The sequence below is a fragment of the Balaenoptera borealis genome (genome assembly GCF_965194805.1).
Source record: "Balaenoptera borealis genome assembly, chromosome: 5".
In the NCBI taxonomy this organism is placed as follows: domain Eukaryota; kingdom Metazoa; phylum Chordata; class Mammalia; order Artiodactyla; family Balaenopteridae; genus Balaenoptera; species Balaenoptera borealis.
This window is the reverse complement of record NC_138862.1, coordinates 123386841-123406836: the sequence shown is the minus strand read 5'-3', so window position 1 is coordinate 123406836 and position 19996 is coordinate 123386841. Positions and strand designations below refer to the sequence as shown.

At 35.9% G+C, this 19996-nt stretch overlaps 1 protein-coding gene and 1 long non-coding RNA gene across 3 annotated transcripts in view; one reads left to right on the top strand and one right to left on the bottom strand.

Moving 5' to 3' along the window:
* PLS1 (plastin 1) overlaps positions 1-19996 on the top strand; it is a 109169-nt gene that overhangs the window by 73926 nt on the left and 15247 nt on the right. For both annotated transcript variants that reach the window (XM_082393771.1, XM_082393772.1), the window contains exons 7-12: positions 6698-6863; positions 6945-7087; positions 7981-8076; positions 10755-10950; positions 15643-15721; positions 18829-18943. In XM_082393771.1, coding sequence (XP_082249897.1) covers positions 6698-6863; positions 6945-7087; positions 7981-8076; positions 10755-10950; positions 15643-15721; positions 18829-18943 — 795 coding nt within the window. The remainder of the gene's footprint in view (positions 1-6697; positions 6864-6944; positions 7088-7980; positions 8077-10754; positions 10951-15642; positions 15722-18828; positions 18944-19996) is intronic.
* Positions 7116-18821, bottom strand: LOC309629611. Its single transcript, XR_014245142.1, has 3 exons — positions 17777-18821; positions 8526-8605; positions 7116-7837 (listed from the first exon to the last, which is right to left on the bottom strand). It is a non-coding gene; the product is annotated as an uncharacterized lncRNA (long non-coding RNA).

Below are 19996 nucleotides of genomic sequence, written 5' to 3'. Positions count from 1 at the left end.
TATAGGATGGGTCTGAGGGGCTAAGTCTTTTATATTTCTATTTTTAGAGATAGCATTCTTCCAATATGAGTAGGGATAATAGTCGAGGTCTCTAAGATGCTTGAAAAAGTGTACTAATGTAGAATGAGAAAAGAAAGCCCTCTGGGAAGGGGCAAAGTGTTACTGTAGTTATTAAATCTGTTTTGTTTATTCAGTAATTTTAGAGCTCTGGGAATAGATCTGCTAGACAGCTACCCGTTTCCCATGAAACTTTATCTCGAAGAAGCCTAATTCATTTGTAAAGGATTGTGATAATATAGTTTTTCACCTCATGATGATAGGCTGGTAAAGTATCATGATGTATGAAAGAAGAGAAATATAAAAGGATGAAAATGACATACAATAACTATGAAAGCAAGGGAAAGAGATCAAGTAGCTAAGAGCAGGACTCATTTATGATCTTGGATACTTTGTCATCTCTCTTTCTACCCAGTGTGTTACTGAGCTGCATTCTTTTGATTGTTTGTCATTATTGAAAGAAAAATAATTATATGAGTAAGAGTCAAACAGATGGCAATGATTTAGGGACCTAAAAGTCAGGAAACTAACACAAGGGGGTAGGTATAGGAGATTGAATCTGTTCCTTATAAATGTAAAAAATCCATTGCAATTGATATACTCACATATATACAAGGTGTGTATGTATATACTTTACACTTACATATGTTTACAAATGTACACACACATGTATAACCTTAACTTCAATTACACTTTAAGTAGGGAAAACATAAATCTCATTTGGACGTTACAAATGCAATGAAAGTGATGGTATGTAAAATAAGGATGAAATCTGAATAACAAAGAATGCCTTTGTCCTTACCCGATAAGTGTTTAGCACAGCCCTCTAAAAAAAATCATTAACAAAAGTGGACTCATCTGGAATTGAAGCTTTATTGGAAATGAAGATTTGCAAAGTGGTATGAATTAAAAGAAAGAAAACTTGCAATCCCTATTTGAGACTGTTAGTAAAGAGTTGGATAGTTAATCAAAATAGAAGGGACATGAGAAACCATCTAACACAGCAGTGTAAATTTTTCTGCCTGGTAAAGTGGACTCTATCTTAGACACAGACAATTCACTGATGCACAAAATAGATGGGAGAGAATGGATGGCTTATCCAAGATAAACTGCCATGTTTGCTTGATTGTTTTGTTAATATCTCTGTAAGGTAAGATATCCTATTTTACAGATTAGGACACTGAAACACAAGGAGGAACAACACCTCTCTTATGTCTCCGTTGGTGAAGGTTCCCCATTGTTCTCGCCTATCCCCACCAAAACAGGTCTTCAGGAAGGAAGGTTGAGCACTTAGGGCAGTTGTCCATGTTAGGACTTGGAGAGCAACCTCTGTATGGGGTTCTCCTGTTACTTCTTGTTCTTTAGAATTGGCTCTAGACAATAGTGGTCATCCCATTCCCTCATTTCCAGTAGGGCAATAATGTATTTACCAATTAGAAACTACCATTTATTTGAGGAAGCACATTTTAGCTCCTTATTTTCAATCCATTTTTAGCCAATTACTCATAAATCATTTGCTATACTTGTAAAGCCAACATTTTTGAATAAAATTAACATCAAAAGCTGGTTCTCCATATATCACCAACATAACCTGCTGATAAGACAAAGCTGAGTTTTACTGCTTACAGCAGTAAGAGAAAACACCACCTGCAAAGCCATGGCAGTGTCTTCAAGCTGAGGTTAGAATTGATGATTTGGAATTGTGGTTTAAGGTGGGTCTTTCACTGTGGGAGAGGGGAAGAGAGGAGACGGATGACTGGGTAAGGATGATGATGCAACTGATGCAACAGTCAGAACTGGTGGAAATTGCAAGGGGAGGATTTCAAGGTGAGGGTGTCAAAGGATCTTTTAGAGGATTAACTGTCCATTGATGCTTTCCACTGAGGAGTTGATAGGTCTTGCAAGTAGTGGCTGCAATGAGCAATCAAATATTTTGCCTTCTTCTCCTGGAAGAATAAAGCCATGCCAGTGAAGACAGAGGAATAAGTGCAAAGTCACATTAAGGTGTGGTTTCCTTGTCACTGTCCAGGCTGAGAAAAGCAGTGGAAGGTTTTGGTTCTCACTGGTTATTATGGTCAATTTGGTGAAATTACATATCTCTTTTGGCCACAGTACCATGCTGTCAAGGTAATGGGTCACTACAAGATTAACACTATTACTGGAATAATTTTCAGTCCAGTTCTTTCCCCAGCTAATGCATTCTGGGGAATCACAACCAGAGCAAACATTCTTTATGCTCTTAGAAATGAAGAGAGGGCTTCCCTGGTGGCGCAGTGGTTGAGAATCTGCCTGCCAATGCAGGGGACACGGGTTCGAGCCCTGGTCTGGGAAGATCCCACATGCCTCAGAGCAACTAGGCCCGTGAGCCACAGCTACTGAGCCTGCGCGTCTGGAGCCTGTGCTCCGCAACAAGAGAGGCCGCGACGGTGAGAGGCCCGCACACCGCGATGAAGAGTGGCCCCCGCTTGCCGCAACTAAAGAAAGCCCTCGCACAGAAACGAAGACCCAACACAGCCAAAAATAAATAAATAAATAAATTAATTAATTAAAAAAAAAAGAAATGAAGAGAGAAAAATATTACTTGTCTAGCGTAAATTGGCAGAGGCTGTCTCTTGAAAGTTATATTGATTTGATTTAAGGTAATTAAACATATCTGAAGGTATGAAAAATCTTCTGAATATCTAGAAAATACTTGAAATTTACTGAAAATATTTTCACATTTATCATGTTTATTTAGGTTGTAAATATATTGAAGGATTCTCTGGTTCTGCCTTCTTTTGGGAGAACTGCATTTAAATGAATATTGCTTAATACCACTACAAAAATAATTTAATTCCAAATGCTTACTTCAATTACCCTTGACTAAACCCCAAGAGATACAGCCATTTACTTGGAGCCCAGCAAGATAAATTGCTTCAGCATACTGCAAGAGGAAGCCATTGAAATAATCACTCTGCTTTGTAAACCTTTGTGTAACTTCTGGATAGTAAACATAAAAATGTAAACAAACTGTGGGAGCAGGAGCCCCACCCGAACGTGGACTGTAGAAATAAAAGAGGAAAATACAATCTCTACCTTTTCCCCAAAGCAAATCAAACACAATTAACAACAAATCCCCTAGCTCTTAAAGTTACCTCCTCTTATCTTTGGTGACTTAAAAGTCTGACTGTATTGATTATTTATCACCATTAAATGGCCCCAAAAATAAGGCCTAGTAGCAAACAGGCCACCGTGCCTTTCCAAAAGGTGAAAAGGTGATCGGAAAAATGTCATCGGTACATAGTATGCATTTGTCATTTAGGGAAGAAATTTGAGGAGGGAATAAAAAAAAAAAAAAAGTTAAAAGCCAAGGTAACTGTAAATTTTTCTAATTCAGTGTCTTTTCCAATTTGCAGCCTTGTGTTGTCCCAAACTGTTTTTTTTTGTTGTTTGGTGGTTCTTTTTCTGTACATTTGTGTTTCTGATCACTGGTATAGCATTGATAGATGACAACTAAAGCAAAAATTAATTAATATTATTAAATAAATATTGCCCTCAAGTAAGCTTTTAGATTAAAATTAATGGCATGTTTGGATTAAAAAAACTTTGAGTTACCCTTTTTTTAGGTTTATTTGAAAATAATTTCAAACTTAGAAAAAGTTGCAAAACTAAAAACCGTACAAAAACACTCATACATCCTTTACCTAGGTTCACCTATTGTTAGTGGTTTATTCCACTTTAATATTTGTGCTCTCTCCCTCGTGTGTGCGTGTGTACACAACATTTTTTCCTGGACCACTTGAGGATAAGTTACATACCTCGTCACTCTTTACCAGTGAATTCCTTAGCATATATTTACTCAGAACAAGGATTTTCTCTTACATTACCACAGTATAGTTATCAAGTTTATAAATTTGTATATTGAGAGGCACAAGATATCTGTATGTCTCTTATAGTTGATGTTAGTTTTTATCATCAGGTTAAGATGTTACCCAGTTTCTCCACTGTATAATTACTGTTTCCTTTTCTTTTTCTCCCTTGCAACTAATAAGCAGTCCATGAGGAAACACTTGAAGGCTATGCAGATATCCTGCTCCATAACAGAATTTTCCCCTAGATTTTAGATTCCCTAGATTGATGATTCTTTCCTAACTTGGTCTTTACCATGATGGTTGCAAAATTATGGGTTTTTCTCAACTCCAGCACTTCCTCCACATTTACCAGTCTTTTATTATTTGGCATTCATCTGTAACCCAGAGACCTCTCTTCTCTCTCTGTGTGTCATTGATAGGACTCAGGAATTCCTACTTGTTCCAGTGGCTTAATTCATTACTGTGCTTGATTATTTTGGTGCTTAACTTGTCCCAGATTTGGCCATAGAGAGCACCTTCAAGATGACTCTGGGCCATTTTTCCTTTTCTTTCCATTGTTGTAAAATACACATAACATAAAATTGACCATTTTAACCATTTTTAAGTGTACAGTTCTGTGGCATTAAATACATTCACATTGCCATGGATTCATCAATACCATTCTTCTCCAAAACTCTTCTCATCCTCCCAAACTGAAACTTTATACCCATTAAATAATAGCTCCCTGGGGCTTCCCTAGAGGCACAGTGGTTAAGAATCCGCCTGCCAATGCAGGGGACATGGGTTCAAGCCCTGGTCTGGAAAGATCTCACATGCCGCGGAGCAACTAAGCCCATGAGCCACAACTACTGAGCCTGCACTCTGGAGCCTGTGAGCCACAACTGCTGAGCCCACATGCCACAACTACTGAAGCCCATGAGCCACAACTACTGAGCCCGTGTGCCACAACTACTGAAGCCCGTGCGCCTAGAGTCCGTGCTCCGCAACAAGAGAGGCCACCGCAATGAGAAACCCATGCACCGCAAAGAAGAGTAGCCCCCGCTCGCCTCAACTAAAGAAAGCCCACGTGCAGTAACGAAGACCCAGTGCAGCCAAAAATAAATAAATAAATTAATTAATTAAAAAAAAAAAGCTCCCCATTGTCCACTCCTCCCTCCCCTGGCTATCACCATTCCACTTTCTGTCTCTATGAATTTGGCTACTCTGGGTACCTCATATAATCATACAATAGTTCTTTTTTATGACCAGCTTATTTCACTTAGCATAATGTCTTCAGGATTCATCCATGTTGCAGCCTGTGCAGGATTCCCTTCCTTTCTAAAGCTGAATAATATTCTACTGTATGCCTATACCATATTTTACTTATCTGTTTATCTGTGGCTGGACACTTGGGTTGTTTCCACCTTTTGGCTTTTGTGAATAATGCCGCTACACACATGGGTATACAAATATCTGTTTGAGTCCTAGCTTGCTTTTTTTTTTTTGAGTAAATATCCAGAAGTGGATTTGCTAAACTATATGGTACTTCTGTGTTTAATTTTTTGAAGAATAGCCATACTGTTTTCCACAGAAACTGCACCATTTTACATTCCCACTAGCAATGCACAGGGTTCCAATTTATCTACATCCTCTCCAACACTTGTTATTTTATTTATTTATTTATTTATTAATAATAGACATCCTGATGGGTGTGAAGTGGTACCTCGTTGTGGTCTGGTTGACGTTTCCCTAATGATCAGTCATGTTGATCTTCTTTTCACGTGCTTACTGTCCATCTGACATCTTCTTTCGAGAAATGTCTGTTCATGTCGTCTGCCCATATTTTAATCAGGTTGTTTTATTGTTGTTGAGTTGTAGGAGTTCTTTCTCTCATCATAATTAGAGCTCATACTCTAATTGGGGGTGATATAAAAATAAACATATAACTATATAACATGTCGGAGAATGATACAGAGTGAAATAGAGAATAATGAGTGCCAGCAAAGGCTGTGGTGATGCTTGCTATTTTGTGTAGGACAATTGGAGAAAGCCATTAGGTGCATTTGAGCAATATAAAGGAATTGTGGATATTTGAGGAAAGTGTGTTCCAGGCAGAGGGAACAGCAAGTTCAAAGGCCCTATAGAGCTGGAACAGAGTGAGTGAGAGGAGATAGTGGGAATGATGGGGAACATTTGTAGGGTTTTAAAGCTAGGGAATGCCATCGGGTCCATATTTTAATAAGGTTACCAACAGCAGGGTACTATGGAAGGTGGGTTTTAGAGAGTAAGTCTGAGCATGGGTGTTAGGAAGGAATTAAGAAACTTGAAGAAAGGCACTGACAGTTTCCAGAGGTATTTAGAAGGTGGAATTGACAGAAATTGGTCACAGGATGTTAGAAGAAGAAGGATTCTGCTCAGGTTTCTGACTTAGGAAGAAAGAAGCAAGAATGAAGGTTGGTCCTATCAACCAGGACAGGAAATAAAGGAAAAGCCAGTTTTGACAGAGGATTAGAGGAGGACTAGGGAAGCATGGCCAGAAAATTGCTTCAATTATGGACATGTTGAGTTTGAGATACTTGTGAAACATCCAGGTAGACATAACCAAATACGTATACAGGTGTAGTGCTGGGAGGAAGTGTGGCCTGGAGATACGGCTTTGAAAGTCATTGGCATATAGAGGTGATGTAAGTACTACTTATGTTAAAAAATGGGAAGTTTCACCATCCATTGTGTCTTATTTACCTTCACAACTTGTTGATAAGAGTTTAGAAAATACTTTCTCACGTGTATTTTTCTTTGTGGTGATTCAGGAAAATTTAAACCTAGCCCTGAATTCTGCCTCAGCCATTGGTTGTACAGTGGTCAACATTGGCGCACAGGATCTCAAAGAAGGAAAACCTCACTTGGTCTTGGGACTTCTCTGGCAGATCATCAAAGTTGGTCTTTTTGCTGATATTGAGATTTCCAGGAATGAAGGTAAGGTCATCAAAAATATTTACTTTTCCTTGGTATATACTTACTATGGGAAGAATTTATATTTCATTGTTTTCCTCTCAGCCCTGATTGCATTGCTAAACGAAGGTGAAGATCTAGAAGAGTTGATGAAGCTTTCTCCAGAGGAATTACTGCTGCGTTGGGTGAACTACCATCTGACCAATGCAGGATGGCGTACCATCAGCAACTTCAGCCAGGACATTAAGGTTCATATTTTAATGTTCAAATCTGTGACATACAAAAAGGATGTAGAATGCATGTCAAAAACAAAAGGAGTTCAGACTTAATTTGTATGTGTGTGTGTGTTATGGCTGTGATTTTTTAAACAAAGACAAAAAAGAACTTCAATCACAGACTTAAATTTGAATTGAAGTTTAATTCACAAGCACACAGCTTAGAAAATAAAATGTTTGCATTTCTCTGTGTGAGGTGGATCCCCCACTTATAATCACAAAATCTTTTACTAAAAAAAAACCTGGTTTATTGGCTTTTAAAAGGAAATACAACTGGTTGTGAGAGGAAAGAGATGCTAGCATTAGCAGATTAAAGCATCGTTTCCCTTTTTGTATGCCACAGATAGACTAGATTATAATGAGAATGTCTGTTAATTTCGACTGAGAATTGCATCTGATTGCTAGACTAGAGGCCCTTGTGGGCTTGACCAGTTTAATACTTCTACTTTCTCAACAACCAGCTAAGAGGAAGCCAAAGTATCAGAGGGCATAGGGAATCAGTAGACAAAAGGAGGTCTTCAGGTGTGTCTCTGAACGGAAGCAGCTTGAAACACTTTCCTCCCCACTGGAAGAGACTTGTCAAGGAAACTTGACCCTAATCTTAACTGATGCTGATCCTTAGGAGTGTAAACAAATGAAAGAGGTGAGGAAGGGCATTCCAGGTTTAGGAAACAGTGTTGCTAGAAGCTCTCAAGTGTGAAACAACGTAGTGCATTCAGGATCCTGTAAGTAATAAGTAAAGGTTACTAAGTTATTATTCCATTCTTTGAGATGAGGACAGTTGCTTCAATTTGAATACTTTTCCCCCTAAATCCAATGATGATTTTATTCATTTGAAAAATTCTGTTTTGTTTCTTTCCTTAAAGGATTCAAGAGCCTATTTTCATCTGCTTAATCAGATTGCACCTAAAGGTGACCGGGATGATGGACCTGCCATTGCCATCGACTTTTCAGGATTTAATGTGAGTATAGTTTTTAATTAAAATTTTAAAAAATTTTGATAAAATATGCATAGCATAAAAATTACCATTTTAACCATTTTAAGTGTACAGCTCAGTGGCGTTAATTACATTTGCAGTAAGTGCAACCATCACCAGTATCCCTCTCTAAAATTTTTTCCTCATCACATAGTGAAGTCTGTATCCATTAAATAATAACTCCCCATTCCCCTCTCTCCCAAGCTCCTGGTAACCACTATGCTACTTTGCATCTCTACGAATTTGACTAGCGAGTACAGTCATATTTAGAGTACAGTTCGCTTCAGGCAGCATTCCCTGGTGGCGTCCTCAGCCCTTCATTAAACCTTGGCTCTTTGCTTTTCAGAAGTTATTTTTCATGCCCTAGGCTCCAAATTTCCATGCTAAGCCATCTGGCTGTCATGAATGAGGAAGGGGAATTGCAGAATTCTGACCTTGAGTATGTGTGGAATCAACCCTACACCCACATTTCCCTGGTGCGACGTCACTGGAACTCACCAGGGTGCTTTTGCGGCTGTGCAGAAGGAAAGGGAGCAACAAGCTGTTATCAGATTTCTAAGCAATTGATTATCAGTTCTTCCAACTTATATTTGACAATACACAAAATAAAAAATGGCAATTCCTAGTATTTATGGTGTAGGAAGAAGTGATACAAATCCTGACCCATCTAACACATTTTATAGGAAGCCCATTCTTTTAGCAGAAGTTGTAAATACCAGGGATGGTTCTATCGAAACCTTAAAATCTGGTCAGATTATAGTTTGTATGAAAATCTATTAAGTACTTAAAGTGTAATATCCAGAATATTTAGTTTTAAAAGGCAACTTGAGTCATCACTAATTAATTATATTTTTCATTATTATAAAATCTAAAAAATCAGTATTGCAAACTTTACAAATTAGCTTGAGTACAAAAATTAGGAAGTTAAAAAAACTTACAGAAAGTTTCAAACCTATTCAAAAGTGAACGGACTTAATATACTGAACTACCATGTGTTCATCCCCCCAGTTCAACAACTATCAACTCATGGTTAGTCTTGTTTCTTCATTTATCACCTACCTATTTGCTTCCTCTTCCATATTATTTTGAAGCAAATCCTAGACATGATATCATTTCATCAATATGTACTTCTAAAAGATAAAGACCATTTAAAAATATAACCATAATACCTTACATAACTAAAAAATTAATAATAATCTGTAATATCAAAATAACTAGTCAGTGTTGACATTTCCTGTTGCCTCATAAATGTCAGGTTTTCTTTTTATAATTTATCTGAATTAAGATCTAAGTAAGGTCCACATATTGTGATTTGTTCACATCTACCTGAGGAGCTTTTTATTGCTGTTTAATAGCATTGAACCTATTGCTTTCTCTGATTTCAGTTACATTTTATTTACAACTCTGGTGCACAGAATTAGATAAGTCATAATCCTTGGTCATGATATACTCTCATCATAGGTCCAGGCATGTCCCTCTTTTTATTTATTTTTGTTTGGTAGTTGTTTGTTTGTATTGAAATTGTAACAAGCTCATACAAACACTCAATCCAACAAGAAAGTTAAGACTTTGACATCAGTTTACATTTAGCTGTGTAGTTCTTCCCTATGCCATCTCTCTGCCTCCCCTTAATGTGATAATCACCATCTTGAATCTTATGTTCATCGTTTTTTGCCTTTCTTTTGCTATCATTTTCTTTCAACGAAATGTATTTCTTACAAAATTAAATTTATTTTAATTAAAAAAATTTTTTTATTGGGGTATAGTTGATTTACAATGTTGTGTTAGTTTCAGGTGTACCGCAAAGTGAATCAGTTATACATATACATATATCCACTCTTTTTTTAGATTCTTTTCCCATATATGCCATTAGAGAGTATTGAGTAGAGTTCCTTGTGCTACACAGTAGGTCCTTATTACTTATCTATTTTATATACAGTAGTGTGTGTATGTCAATCCCAATCTCCCATTTATCCCTCCCCTACTTATCCCCTGGTAACCATAAGTTTGTTTTCTACAAAATTTATTCTACTTTTTAACTTCATATAAAGTTATCAGGTACTTAAATGTCTATACTTATTTTGAACATATTATATTAATGAGTCACTCATATTGTTATATGTCATTGTGTGAATATAACACAGTTTCACAGTTTTCATCTGCTCTCCTGTTGATAAGCATTTGGTTTGTTTCCAGGGTTTTGCAATTGTGAAAAGTGCTGTTCCTACTGATTTTAATATTTTTTATATGTATCCCAACTTGTTTTTCATTGAGAAAAGAGTCTACTGGAAATACCAGAGTAGAAAGGGTGAGATAGCTAAGCCTCTTAGCCAGAAAGCATTCTAGTATATGGCCTTGAGCAAGTTACCTATAATTCAGCCAGTAGAAGCTTACTGATACAATGTTTGAGAGTTTTGTTGAGTACTTCAGCAATAAGGGTGAAATATTCCTCTGATCCCAGCAAGAAAACTCAGAGACTTGTTCTTACCGATTTAAAAGAAATGGGGAAGTTAATTTGGAATTCCTGCACATTCTGACCCTATTTTGAGCCATTATTTGATATATTTCCAAAAAAGTAGTTGCTTATAAATATGTATATGACTTAAAAATTATGCCAGTAAAAAGTTTAATCTTGAACATTTTTGTTTTATTTCATTGTTTAGGAGGAAAATGACTTGAAGCGTGCTGAATTCATGCTTCGGGAAGCAGATAAACTGGGCTGCAGACAGTTTGTTACTCCTGCAGATGTGGTTTCAGGCAATCCTAAACTTAATTTAGCTTTTGTAGCTAACCTGTTTAACACATACCCAAGCCTACACAAGCCTGATAATAATGACATCGATATGAATTTATTGGAAGGTATGCTCTTTCTGTCTTTAATTGATTCACTGTATGTATCTTTTTGTGGTATTGTCCTACTTCAACATCAGAGGTAGGGGATTGTGGTGGGAGATGAAGTTCACTGTGTGTAGGCGTGTGCATCCATTAAAAAGTTCAACTTAAAGTCGTTTTTCATTTTGGTTAAAAGAGAATGCTGAGGTAGATTTTACATGTCTGTCACTTCTCCGTAAGAGTTTAGTGAAAACTATCATACATTTAAAACGTTCTCTTAAATGACCACATAACATAATTACACCACCAATATGGACAATGAATTATAGCTATTGGAAAAAATAATTATTTGTAGCTTTTTTCTCCTTTGAAAGCTACAGTTTGACTCCAGTATTGTTCTCTTTTTAATGTGTTTAGTGTACATGAAAAAATTTACAATATTCATTACTTGTCTTGTGTGTGGGCTATTGTTATCTGTCTCATAATTTATAATACTTTCCTGTTTTGCTTCATGAAATGCAGATTTGACCCCTCCTAATGTAGGTACTGTATTTAGTACTTTTCTATACTCTATAAATATATTCATTCTGAATGTTCTTTTTATTAGTACCATTTATTCTTTCTGTCTGAGTTGATATTTATTTTTTGCATTGTTCATGTTGTGTTTTTTTTTTTTCTGTCTTAATATGCCTAAAGAATGAATGATGACAAGCAAGAAACACAAATGAAACCTAATTAGAATAGCAGAGCAAGACTTGATTATGTAAACTCTCTACATAATTTGCCTTCTATAATGATGTGATAGTATAATTGTTAACACATTAGAAATCAATTTTGACAACTGGATTTCATGATTTGATGTAAAGCCTTTATCCCTCTGCTGTGAATAAACAAACTTATCTTTTATCTTAAGTAATCTTTGGCAGGATCTGTTTAGATTCTATAACATAGATCATTTTGTATTACTTAGCTACATTACATTTACTAAATGTCATTGACGCTTACAATATATGAATCATCATAATGACAAAAACGTTCTCAGTGTCTAGTTCTTTCTCCTTATCTGTTTCAGCCTCTCTCCTTTTCTTCTGCCATCCTCACACTCACTCACATGCATACTAAAACCCACATTAGTACCAGCACTAAGAGTAAAAACAGTGGCAGCAGTGGTGGCAGTTGTCAGAGGTTAGGGCCACTCCTAAAATAGTCTTCATGGTTGCCCTGGTTTGGAGAAGCTGGTCCTCAGGTGAGGATTCTTCCTGGTGGGGAGAACTTGATACTACAGTGTTGTTCATTCTCTCACATCACCCACCTTCTTCCCTTCTTCCCCAGTAAGACAGAGTGAGAAATCAGCTTCATCGTCTTTTTCTCTTTGACTGCCACAACCAGAGTTCCAAGGTCCTGGTCACTTTATGATTACAGCTTTTTGATTAATGAAAGAAGTTTCAGATTTAACAAATATGTTCTTTGAGGAATATGATTAATTCACTCTTTCAGAAGTTCAGTAAAATAAAGATTGTGTTCTCTACATAGATATGTAACTGAGAGGTAAGATAGGTTAAAAAATGTTGATTTTTCAGCAGAGAAATTTAGGGTGAGGGATTAGAACTTTTAAAAAATTTAAAGGGAGACTGCTGTGTTTTTAATCGGTCTGGGAAATTTCAAAATTCCTCTGTGTCTTACAGTAGAAGGCATTGTTTAGAGTGGCATATTAAAAATGATCTGCTTTTTATAGTCACTGAATTCTTGCTAGATACCTTTTCCAACTTGCTCGCTCTCCTATTTGTCACGTTTGAATTCTTTTGCTAGTGTTCAGCATGCTTTTGGAATTTTTCAGTGTGAATACGATTGCTAAATATTTCCATTAGTATTTACTTTATTTATGTAAAAAGATACTGTGGGAAATATTTATCAGTCACCTTTATTTAGAACATATGTATGTCCTGATACATCTGCCAAAAATGAATTTGACTTTGACTGTCATTGGAATTTTTTCCTCTGTACATTTGTTTTTGTAGAGCCTTATGAAATTTGAAGCTTGACCTTATCACATCCCATATTCATATATTAGTATGTCCTCATTGGCAAAGAATTTTATCTGTATGGAATTAAAGAAAATTAAAAGCCCAGTTAAATATTAAATCTTTGTATTAAATTGAGCCAAATATGTGGGCTACATATAGAGAGGCAATCTCAGAATTCATTTGTGGTGATAGAAAATACAGAGACCATGGAATTAGACTTTGTCCAAATCACGGCACCACCATTTAATAACTGAGTGACCTTTGTGAGCCTTGGTTTTCTCATATATAAAACAGGACTAATAATACTTATTTTGAAGAATTCCAGAGCAAGTTAAAATGACCTTTCATGAATGAATGAGTTTAGCATACAGTATGTGCTCAATAATGTTCAGGTCGGGAAGAGGAAAACACTTAATACATCACTTAGCACATGTAGTGAGTGTTCAATAGATGTTCCTTTTCTTTCCTCTTAGTAGCCTACTTTTAATATATTTGTTATTTTCTCTGAAACTTTTATCAGTTGCAGTGTCAGTTTGGCCCTGAACGTGAAAAGAATGTTTTATAGTTCTTTCTCTCTTTTATGTCAGCAATTAAGATTTTACCTCGAAGATGGCTTCAGTTGTCTGAAATCCAGACAACATTTGCAGTCTGGAATACATATGTGTTTGTAATGCTTTACCATGGCTCTTGCGCAAATGCATAGTGCTTCTGGCTTTTAGCATTTATTTACCGAGACAATTTGAAATGGTATTAGATAAATAAATGCTCACTTATAAAATCTGTTTTACTTTCCAGGTATCAAAAATTAAAATAATGATATAATTAGTTTAGAACAATAGGAAGAAATAGGAAACACTGAAGTTTGTAATAGTTTCAGAACTCAGTCAAAATACAACGTTAATGTCTTTTATCATCAGGTTCAGCAGAAATTGCATATTACTTTAAGTAAAAATTAAATTATTGTTATACACTATCGATGTTTGTAATCTTAAAACATAATTTGGATTTTCCCAGCTGGAAATAATGTAAAAATTCTCTAATTACTAGAAAAAAATGTATATACATAGCAAAATAATAGAATGTAATAGAGAAACAACTAAAAGGTGAACCCAAGTCACATGCATCAAGCTGTTGATCATAGTATGGTTATATTTATGTCACTTCCAGGAAAGTTCAGATAGTTAATTTGAACCTATTTAATAACTCCTAAAACAAGGCAAGCGTGGGTTCTAGGAGTATTTAGTTTAACTTGGTTCTTTTTAAAAAGGTTCTCATATCAGTTATGTATTATAAAATGGCAGTGGCAGATACAACAGACTGATCAGTTACCTTTTACAGACCAGAGGGAACAAAATTTAAGCAAGAAATTATATGGCTATGTAATTGAATAGAGCAAGAATTAAAGCAGATTCTGGGAAAGGCTTTAGGTAATGGTATTGAAAACCACATGAAAATACAGGGGGCAGATTATTTCCTGAACAGTCGGCACAAAAAAACAGAATCTTTTAGATTTCACAAGGTTTGGATTTCTGTTCTGGGTGTGCAGGTGTACACTATGTGTGGCACTCAGTCTGAAGGTGACTGCAGGGATAACTGCATAGGACTGGGCCCCTGGAGCTCAGGTGGTTAAATGTGCCAAATTGCCCTGGGGATCCCACATGAGCCAAAGTCCAGATGGTGACCTGGACTTGCCCGTGGCTTAGAAGTGGTGAGAAGTGTAGATGTTTCAAATTTTCAAGAGTCTGGTGATGAGGTGTAGGCAAGGCCATTCCATTGTCTCCTAACTTGGCTGAAAAACAAACAATAATATTTATAGATGGTCACTTAGGACAGTCTGCAATCCAGGGGATGACCAGAAAGCAGACGTGGCAAAAAGAGCCCCCATCTCTCTCTGCCCACTTTGTGGCACACCAGAGCCCACATTTCCCTTATGGATGGGGTAAGCACTGCTGTGAAGGGACTGCTCAGGGAGCGTAGGTAATCACAGGTTCAATAATAGTGCCTGCAGGAGTTTCTTCTTGAGGTGATCTTTGAGGTCTAGTGACTTACTATGATGAAATGTGTCTTTCTCTTCGCACTCTGAATAGGGACTGTGTCCCTTATGTATTTTCAGTAGGGACAATCTAAAATAACTCCGGAAGCCTGTAAAATAGTTATAGCCCCTCGTTGCTTGTTTTTATATTACCTCTCCCCTTCATTGCTGTTTGGTGTGATTAAAATGCAGGTTTGTGTGCTCAGACACTTTTCCTGTGTAAAACCATAATCTGTACAAATTTAGAGATACTGCATTGGGGAAGGTATAGCTTTTCTATTTTTGTTTAATGTGCTAATGCTACCTTAAAAGGCTGCTTTATTAATTTTTAGCCAATCCCTTTTGCATGTAATCATTAACTACAGATAGGACCACATAAGTTTATCTGTTACTTTTCTTAACAGAGAAACCCATGGCTCAGTAATTCACAGACATCAAGTAAGGGATTCTAGATGGAGACATTTAGAAAGCAAATGGAGGCTTTCTAGACAGGGAAAACAAGGACTTTGGCAGTAGGAGATTTTTTCCCCCTAAAATGATTGTAGTATCGTAGGAACCATGGCAAAGTATATATGGCCAGTTTGTACCTGCCACAATGGTTTAAAATATAGTTCTTGATTTCTTTTGTCCTGAATCATCAGTGTGAACTTGTGTCTACTCTAGGAGAAAGCAAGGAAGAGAGGACATTTCGGAACTGGATGAATTCCTTGGGAGTCAACCCATACATTAATCATTTGTACAGGTAAATATTTTAGGTGATTCAGCTTTATGGCCAGGGTCCAACTTTTCTAGTTTCAAATTGTAGGTATGTTTACATGAGAACATTTTCTAAAAATCTCAAGAATTTTAGCCAACATTTAGAGTAGCAGAATGCTGGGGATTGGCAATACACTAGATTTTAAAAGAAAAGTATTATTTGAAAAGAGAAGATTATGATAATAGTTATAATTTGTGATGACATAAATAACCAATTTAGTAAAGATAATCAGTTCATCTTGCTTTTTTATAATTACTAATCAGGAAAATAATAAATTATTTCAACTTTAACGGATTAGAAGAACAGTAATATTTTATAAATTGCTCTTACCATTTTATCAGTATTTTTCATTATAATTCACATTCTTTCTATTTATTTTTGCCCAAAACTTCAACTGTCCCGTAATTTGTTCAGCATATTTTTTCTAATTTGTAGAAATAACTTGGTTTCCCTGAGTACTTGTTTATTTTGTTCTTTCTTGTTTAAAAATGATGACATGTTATTAACATTGGTAGGACTAAGAAAATATTTTATTGAATCATTTTCTGTGCTCTCTGGTAGTGCTAACAATGTGTCTTTCTAGGTGTAGATGAGAGGAAACCTTCCTTCTCTCTTTATAATAAGATCTACCAGCATGCCTTAAAAATGCAAAAGAACTCAACTTCAGCTAATTGTATATTTTTTAGGAAAAAGGTCTAATTAACTAAACCTATTAATAATTTACACACCAAGGAAACTCATTATTATTTAAAATATGAACTGAAGATTAATTCCACAAAAGACCACGTTCACTGGCTGAGATTTATGGTGCAGTTATTTTTTGGTGTATATTCAAAATAGTCTTTAAAACCGGTATTGCCTGATTCTGGTAACTAGCGTTGATGTGACAGACTTAATTTAATAAAGTCTTTAATAGGAGTGTGTAAATCCTAGCTAGATGATAAGAGATATACATATTTAGACTGGAACTTCTGTAATAGTAGCAGGGCAGTAAAGGACTCAAATGCTGAAGGTAAAGAGGGGTTAGATCTTTATGGACTCATTTGAAAGAATGTCTATGATATATAATTGAGAGAAACTAATAATAGGGCTACCGTGATATCATTATTATTTTAAAATTGAGTATATACATGTGTGTATATGAATTTTTGAAAAATCTGGAGGGATGAATACCAAACTGTATGTAACCTAGAGAGGGTAGGGTAGTGAGGAGACTTTTATTTTCAAACTTAGTAACTTAAATATGGGGTTTTTTTGTTTTGTTTTTTTTACAATGAGCATGTATTTTCTTTTTAAATTAAGAAATAAATTTAAAACTAGGGGATTAGGCTTTGTTGAAACTTCATGGTAACTTCATAAATGTCAGGAACACTAGAGTTCTCTGTGGTTGACAGTGGAGAAGAACTGACCAAATTTTTTTAGCTAAAGATTATTTTTAGTTATTTAGATCCTGAACTGCTAGCACAGGGCTTCTGGGTGTGTGTAACTTTTGGAGCGGGAAAGGGAATTCAGAAAATTCTCAAAAATAACATAACCTTAAAAAGAACCATCGGGATATAGAAAAACAATAACCAGAGGTCTAGTTGGCACCAGAACTATGTGTCCATGAATTTGTGTCTGGCTCATATTTCTAAACCCACCTCTAAGTGATTTTAGCTCCCCACCTACATATACCAAACCAAACCCAGACCAAAGCAAAATAAAAATTTAGCTTGATTTTAACTGAAAATTCTCTCCTCTCAACAGGTTATTAAATATATTTTAAGAACTACTAGTCCTAGAATTTTTCTATGACAAGTTGGTTCTGGAGCACATCTTAAACTCTCTGGAAATCATTTTAACTCTCTGGGCATCAGTTTCCCTATTTGTAAGACATGAGTAATAAACCATACCACATAGAAATAAGAATGAATTCCTTCAGAGTAAAAAAGAAAAAATTCATGAAATAGATGAGATTTCAGAACCTATACAACTACTTCAGTGATTTATTTTTCATACAAAGTTCTCCATGTGCTGATAGATAACTTAGCTCTTAATTACCTTCATCAAAGGAGGACTTTCTCCCTCCTTCACTCAGCACAGGGTCCAGCCCCCTTCACGGTCATATGGTGTGTGCTCAGAGATGCAAAGTAACTTTAATATGAACCTTAGCAAAACATAACTCAATGAACAAGCTGTCGAGGGAGAAAAGTCAGGTAATTCATCACAGAGCTAGCAATTAAAAAAATCAATCACTGTTGCATTATGTCCTTAGCATACAGAATTGAAAACAGACTCAATAGACATACTCTGCGCACCTCGGAAGAATGTGTTTTTCTGAATACAAAGTAGTAGTATTATTACTTCAGTAACTCCTACTTGCTCATAAATTCCTTCCTCTTAATGCTCGCTATTTAACATGAACAGCTTCCTACTGAGTAGCTATTGTGATTTTTATATAATTATTTTTTAAAAGTTTTAAAAACCATAATACATAAGTAATAGATGAACTCATTCTCACTGCACAAGCTTCAGGAAGTATGTACGTTAAGTAGAACAAAATAAAATATGATAATCCCTTTTTACTCCTCCCATATTCCTTTTTTTCCTGACCAGATGTAATTGCTATTAACAGTCCATATCACACAGAGGTATTTAAATACTACTAATTTTGAAAATATTTTTAATAGGTAATAAACTGTATGCAGTGTTCTGCCTCTTGCTTTTTTAAACGTAATATGTTGTGTAAAGCTTTTCATGTTAGTACATAGAGATCTACCTTATTGTGTCTTACGGTGGCCCAGGAATCCATGGTATGGATAATTTATTCAACAGCCCCTACTGCCAGGCCTTTAGATTGTTTGCAAATTAATAAATACTCTGGGAGTGAATATCCTTGTACATATATCTTTGTAAACATTTATGAAAAAAAAATTTGGACAGATTCCTAGATTAGAATTTTTGGGTCAAATGATCTGTTCTGCCTGCCATTCTTTGAGCATTAAATGACCCTGTTGTATTTTTATAGATATAAGCCCATCTCCAGTGCGCTTAATAGAATCAGGTAGTACCAACATTTCCTTCTCCTTCATTTTCTTTTCCTCCTGTCTTAGTGACCTTGCAGATGCTTTAGTCATCTTTCAGCTCTACGAAATGATCCGCGTGCCAGTTGATTGGAGCCATGTCAACAAACCTCCGTATCCTGCTCTTGGAGGGAACATGAAGAAGGTGAATGAAATAATGACTATGGATATTTTATTATTGTTCAGATAGAAAACAGAGGATTTAGAGTTTCATAAAGCTTAGTAAAGTGTGGTCTGTCCCCACAGATTCAACCCAAAATGTGTTAAGCTTAATAGCCTTTTTACAAGTGAGCTTTAATGTTTGGAAAAATGAAGGCAGTCCCCCCGAGTCAGATACTGTATGCAACTGTTTTTATCTTTAGCAAGTTGTGATACTTAATGTTCTTTGAGATGTATCATAAATGAATTCCTATTTTATAATCACCAGAACTTGCAGATCTTCACTGGTTATTTGTTAATATTTTTCAACAAATATTTATTGACTAACTATGACCTGTACAGTGCAATGCCAGGATATAAAATAGTAAAAGGCATGCAGTTGGCCCTTAGGAAACCCTAAAGAAATGAGATATGTGTGCAAATAACTACAATACAGTACAGTGTATGCAAAAGTGAATATTATCAGTTTTAAGGAAGAAAAAGCCACAGGCTGCACTTATCAAAGGCTTCATGCAGGAGGTAGTCTTGAGTTATACTCTGAGAAATGGATAGAATTTTGGCAGAAGGAGACTGGAGAGGGGGCTGACGATTAGGAAGAATAGTTTGGCTATAGCAGAGGTTTCTGATAGGTAAGAAGTGAGTGTGAATGCCAAAAATTTGAAATGAAGCCAGATGTTGAGAGCCTTGGATGTCAGATTAAAGAGTTTGGGTTTTAAACTGCAAGCGCTGGGAAGCCGTTAAACGTTTTTGAGCAGGACAGTGACTTGATTACAGTTGGTGGGAGAATAGGTGGCAAATGAGTGGTAAAGGAAGTGCTTGTCTCCAATATTCTCCTTCCTCAAATAGGGGATCTGTGGTGTCCTTGGTGTACCTGCTTGTTCTGTTGAATTGCTGGTTTAATATTCAACTTTTCCTTTCTACCTTCTATATCAGGTTCATTTGCTTTATAAAGTAAAAGTATGTAGGACTTTAAAATTTTTATACATTCATTTAACTTTTTTTTTTAAGAAGTAGATGATTTATTTATTTATTTTTAAAT